This window comes from Alexandromys fortis, unplaced genomic scaffold (assembly GCF_014885135.2).
Source record: "Alexandromys fortis isolate MF-2015 unplaced genomic scaffold, M_Fortis_MF-2015_v1.1 scaffold_321, whole genome shotgun sequence".
Lineage (NCBI taxonomy): Eukaryota > Metazoa > Chordata > Mammalia > Rodentia > Cricetidae > Alexandromys > Alexandromys fortis.
Window position 1 is genome coordinate 763166 of NW_026068200.1, and position 5915 is coordinate 769080.

At 44.3% G+C, this 5915-nt stretch overlaps 1 protein-coding gene and 1 long non-coding RNA gene across 5 annotated transcripts in view; one reads left to right on the top strand and one right to left on the bottom strand.

The window, feature by feature from the left end:
- The window catches only part of Hdac8 (histone deacetylase 8), a 225526-nt gene extending 222460 nt beyond the window's left edge, over nucleotides 1–3066 (bottom strand). Inside the window, exons 1-2 of one of the 4 annotated variants that reach the window (XM_050129910.1) lie at nucleotides 1775–2232; nucleotides 1207–1259 (exon numbers count right to left, since the gene is read on the bottom strand). In XM_050129910.1, coding sequence (XP_049985867.1) covers nucleotides 1207–1259; nucleotides 1775–1999 — 278 coding nt within the window. In that variant the 5' untranslated portion in view covers nucleotides 2000–2232. Of the gene's footprint in view, nucleotides 1–1206; nucleotides 1260–1774 lie in introns of all 4 variants that reach the window. The other 3 variants (XM_050129908.1, XM_050129907.1, XM_050129909.1) reach the window with 3 other exon arrangements.
- LOC126493114 (uncharacterized) overlaps nucleotides 1–5153 on the top strand; it is a 258406-nt gene extending 253253 nt beyond the window's left edge. The window contains exons 15-17 of the long non-coding RNA XR_007589757.1: nucleotides 1567–1615; nucleotides 3060–3206; nucleotides 3323–5153. This is a non-coding gene — a long non-coding RNA (uncharacterized lncRNA). The remainder of the gene's footprint in view (nucleotides 1–1566; nucleotides 1616–3059; nucleotides 3207–3322) is intronic.
- Nucleotides 5154–5915: the final 762 nt, after the last annotated feature.

A 5915-nucleotide genomic window follows, 5' to 3' on the forward strand; every position in this document is an offset into this window, starting at 1 on the left:
GGGGGAATCTAGGCCTCAGGTATGTTAGACAAGTGTTCTACACACTGAACAATATCCCAAACCTCTTTAAAATTTTTGAGACAGATTCTGGCTAAGTCACAAAGCCTGACTTAGAATTTGTGACGCCCTCCAGCACCACCTGGCTTAAAAAGTGTTAAAATCCTTTAAGGAAAGGCAAATCATTATCTTGACAAACACAGGAGTTAAGCAATGGTGGAAAAACATTCCTAGCCAGACTTGGTGACACACACCTTTTGACGGAGGCGTGTGGACCTTAATAAGTTCAAAGCCAGCCTAGGGAATGTCCCTAGCCAGATGGAGCAACACCAGAGACCTTGTCTCAAAGCAACAGCAAAACATTCCTAAAGAATGTACACACTGTCGGGAGGTGGTGGTGTGCCTTTAACTCCAGCCCTTGGGAGGAAGAGGCAGGTGGATCTCTGTGAGTTCGAGGCCAGCCTGGTCTACAAACTGACTTCCAGGAGAGCTAGGACTGTTACATAGAGAAACCCTGTCTTGAAAAACCACACAATGAACGTACATATTAAAATGACTAATAATACTAAGGATAAAATCTAAAAACGTATTACATTACTTTCTGGGAGGGAAATGAAGCATTAGATGATACAGTCACTCCCCCAGTCACGAGAAAACCTGACTTGCATGTGCCACGTCCGAAAGAGTTGCATTTATGATATTACACGCAGAATGGGAAATCAGTGGAAAGTTGGTTTTGGTTTGTTTTTGAGATGCATGTTGCTAGCTTTTAAGTTCTGGCTTGTTTTCAACAGATTGCTTGGGGTAAAGTTTGGCGATGATAGTGGGGTAGTATATCTAAAAGTCTCAAGTTGAGCCCACATCCTCAAATCCAGCTTTAGAAAACAAATAAAACCAAACCCAAAGCAAATATAAAACACACTGAACACTTCCCTGCTTAACCCCTCCCCACCCACATCAAAAAGATCTTAGCATCTGGCAAATGCTTATCCAGCAGCAAAGTCCCTTCTAGTGGATCCTGACTGCTCTGTGTGCCTTCCCAAGTGTTCTCAGTTCTTCAAACACTTTTCCTGAGTTACAGACACATCATGAACACTCCCACAAAAACTTTTTTTAAAGGCCCATTTCTCCCTGGCTAGTCCCATTACATGATCGGGTATTTATTATGGCTTCATGGGTGACAATGTTGAGAAAGGTCAACATACTTACCTCATTTGTTTGTGCAGGGCATATGCTTCGATCAGAGAGTGGACCATACTGGCCTGAAATATCAGCATGAAAAAAGAAAGGCAAAACAGTCTCTTCAAGGCTCAATTTACTGAAATCCCATTAACAACATCCTGCATGAAGAACTAACTACTTTATCTCTTCTCTCTTGTCACTTTGTCAGTTGGGAAAAACTTAAGACAAAATAACACAAAGCATTAAAATCGCCAGGCTACCCAGGATACTGAACACAAGTGATGGCATACTATCCTCCAACAGCTTGTGGTCAAGGACTTCAATGAACCCATCCTATTAGAAACTCCACTCACCACTTGACCGTTTCTTTCTCTCCCCCGCCTTCAGCCCTCCCGCCTTCACCCTCGGCTCGGACGTCCCGTTGTGCTCCCCAAAGGTAACCACTTCCTTCTGCCTCAGCTTGGTATACCTGAAACGGCTAGCTAAATTTTTGTTTAAGGTATCACTCTAGTTTTCCTGGTTTCCTAACATACTCCGTTTTACACCCTCCCACTCCCATCCCCCCAAACGGTGGTCTTTCATCCAGACCTCTTACCCGTTTGGGGATCTTGACGAGAGAGTCGCAAATGCTGACATACTCGGGACTATAAATATAAACCGGGGGCAGCGAATGCCCACTATCGGCCGGTTCCTCTGGCATCTCCATCTCCCACTTCCGACCGTCCCTGAGCCAAAGTCCGGATCCGACAGTTTGCGGACACAGCCTGGGCTCCGGTTCCTGCTCCTCTGTTCGGCCCCAGCGGTGTTCCCTGTTCAACATTCCCTCTTATTTAGATTGCCGGAGACAGTTTGCCTGGTCCCTCGCCCAGCTGAGGGAATGAATGGGCCCTCCCAGACCAAATCCCTTCATTTAATGACTACAGTTCAAAAAAAAGAGCTTAACAGATATAAAAGCCCAAATGGCTGCCAAGGAATCGGTTTTTTTCAAGGCACAAACAGCAGGGTCAAAACTAACCAGCCTTGTTGCCCTACGGGGCCATTTGAAATGAGGTCAGATTAGCTTCAGAGCATGCTGGGAGATGTAGTTTTAAGAGAGTAAGGTAACGGAAGAGTCACAGCTAAAAGCTGCGATTTCAAGTTTTGGCGCTAAAAAGGAGCCTCAACTCTTTTAAGTTTTCAGTCTGTAAATAGAGCCATTTAAATGTTTAGAGGTTTAAATACATTTTTAATAGCCACATAAGACCCACCACCATCCAGCTACATCAGCTGACTGTACTTAGAACAGGCTTTGAGGGGCTGTGGGATTAACTCACTGACTGGTTTGGAAATTTTACACAGCAAATCTCGTGCTGCAACTTTATTCCTACCTTTCCTCCTGATCCGTTAAGAGCTAACAATTTCACCAGTAATCTACTCTGACAAATCAGCTATCCCCTTCCTGAAACTGACTGAGATTGTGAAAATTGTAAGGTAGAATCTAACCAAAGAAAAATAACAGCATCTTCCTGGATCTTTCGCGTGATGGAAAGTGCAGGATGTCGCCCCAAAATTTGGAAAACGCAGCTCCCTCTCACATTTCCTTTCATTCGCTTCTGCAGCTAAACAGTGACTGTTTTAGGGCGAATGTTTTCGGTTTGGCATGCAGGGTGTTAGTGTGCCCTCAGGTAGTGTAGTTTTGGGTTTCTGGATGCCTCCATGATCTGAGCCTAGCTGGTCAGTTCCCAGACCCCCAACACTCACACCATCCTGAACTGACCTACTGAGGCCTCTGAAACAAGCCCACGTGTGTAACTTCGTTTTGTGAGAGGCACTTTGGTTATTATCTTAGTGAATCCTTTCAACAGTTCTGTGAAGGAAGCCGTAATATGCTTACTTTACAGCGTATTCTAAAGAGAAAGCGTCATTCTTAGCCACACACTGAAGTAGGAAAACAACCCAAAATCAGATCTACCTGACAATGAAAATCGAAATACTCCTTTTACTACATGAACTTGATTCTTCCAGGTGGACTTTGTGCTACACCTGTGGTCAGTATTCCATTTATTATCTCCTTGATACTTAATATTCTTGCAATCTTGGTGTGTGTACATGTGTTCTCCAGTTAGAATGGATCCAGTCATGCTTCCTTTGTATTCTTCCATAGGAACTAGTTCAAAGCACGGTCATCACTCAGCTACTCAAGTATTTCCATCACTCTATGGACTCAAAGATGCAATGTACTCTCGAGGAATCAGCATTATTATACAGAAAATAAGGAACTGTAAAAGAAACCATGTCAATACAGGTCCAGATGATGCATGTAAGGTGCTTAATTTACCTAACAAAATAAGCATTAAGTACTTAAATGAGTATTCAATAAATGGTTAAGCAGGGTTCTTAGTAGCATTTGAGACAATCTTAGTGAATGTACAATATTGTGCTTGGTGAGGATGGGACGCCATGCTGACTGGAAGGAATAGCTTACATAAAAATACAAAGAACTGGGGCTGGAGAGATGTCTCAGCAGTTAAGAGCGCTGGCTGCCTTTCCAGAGGACCCTGGTTCAATTCCCAGCACCCACCCTCCCAGCAGTTCACAGCTGTCTATACATTCAGTTCCAGGAGATGCAACACCCTCACACAGACATGCAGGCAGGCAAAACACCAATGCACATAAAACAAATTATTTTTTTTTTAAATACAAATAAAGTGTGACAGGCAAGATGGCTCAGTGGATAAAGGTAACTCTATTTTAGCAGAACAGACCAGATCATGAAAGGCTTCAAGTATTAGAGTAACAAACACACACACACACTCCATTCTCTTGGAAAGGTGGGGGGGGGCATTTTTGTAATGCTGAGGATGAAAGGGCTCTGTGTCTGCCAGGAAAGTGTGCTAGACCCCGAGCCCTTAGAATCTTCAGAAAAAAAAATCTACAACAGCAGTGTGTATGAAAATTGTTTATTTGAAAGACTGGCAAGTCTAGATAAGGAGTAGTCACCGATTTAAGCTGGGCTGGCAGCAGTGGGAAGAGAAAGGGAGCTGCAGTGCATAGGGAGGGAGCTCAATAGGACTTTCTGGCTACTTGGATCATGGGGGAGAGTGAGGGGGATGAAAGAGTGCGGCTGAAACCTGGAAAAGTGGAAGATCTGGGGAGAAGAAATCAGGGCCTTTGTTCGGTGCAAGAGTGTATGCTTAATCTGTGCAGCACCAAAAAGAAAAAAGGGCCATAAGGAAGAAGAAATGAAAAGGTGGGGCAGGATGGACTTTGGAGTATATGGAAGAAATGCTAAAAAGTGTTAAATCTCATAAAGCAATGTGTCACCTGGCTGTGGTGGCACATGACTTTAATCCCAGCACCAGGGGCAGAAGCAGGCAGATCTCTGTGAGGGCAAGGCTGGCCTGGTCTACTGGTTTATGTGTCAAGACCCTGTCTCAAACACCACACACACACTTCTATATAAAAATAAAGATGAGCCAGGCAGTGGTGACGCACGCCTTTAATCTCAGCACTTGGGAGGTAGAAGCAGGCAGATCTCTGCGAGTTTGAGCCCAGTCTGGTCTACAGAGTGAGTTCCAGGACAGCCAGTTCGGTTACACAGAGAAACCCTGTGTCAAAAATAAAAAAAAAAATTAAGAAGTTATGAGTGGCTTAAGTAGCCAGGGTAATATGAATGAAACAGTTGGATATAACATAACTTCTGGATATAACTTTGTTTTCAAAACTAAACTTCTATTTCCCTTTTTACACCCTTTCCCCATTTTTACACCTGTCCCTATTGCACAAGTCAGAAACCTAAGAGCTATTTCTGTGCCTTTCCATTCCTTCAGCTGCAGATCCAATCCATTAGCAATTTCAATCAGCACCATCTCCAAGACAATCTAAAAGGCACCTGCCTCTCCCACAGTTCCTACCCCAGACTGGCAAACATTACTTCTGGTCTGAACTCACATAACTATATATCTGATTTTTCCTTCTGTGTGTGTGTGTGTGTGTGTGTGTGTGTGTGTGTGTGTGTGTGTGTGTGTGCAAGGTTGTTGCGTAAAAGTTTCCTCTGAGATGGAAACATTCTATCCTGCAGGGAAGTTCCTTAAGACAAAAAGCAAGCAACTCAAAATGATTCAGGTACTCCCTGAAACTGACCAGATCAATCTGCTGCCCCACTCCCCCAGAGTAAACACTGCTGAGTCTCCTACAAGCCAAGTTTCTTGAAAGTAGCAGAGACCAGCCCAATTGCCTAGACGAATCAAAGACCAGTAGAGCGGCCTGGAAGAGGCTTGGGCCTGCTGAAGCTCCTGGTAGGACACTCTCCAACTTGTGTGCTCCAGATTTTCAGCAGCTTTTGTGAGCTGTCACCCATGATGGGGTAGACTTTGCTGGTGATGCAGCTTTCTTTGAGTCATTTCTACTCCTGTAAGTAACCTCAAAGACCTCGATGGCTCCCAAAGTTGGACTTTGGTGGTATCCATACTTTGGTCTGCTGTGGGCTCCCTATCTGGGGTGAATAGACTGTGTGTTGTCTTCCCTGAAAAAGTATGTCACGCAACAAGGGTGCATGTGCATACCTTTGTTGAGGGAGCGGCGGGGCTGCATCCCTGGCACCCAGCCGCCCCCATGGCTTATGCCCCGAAATAATTACACAGAAACTGTATTCTTTTCAACACTGCCTGGCCCGTTTTCTGTAGCCTCTTATTGGCTAGCTCTTACATATTAATATAACCCATTTCTAATAATTTGTGTAGCCCACAAGGTGGCTT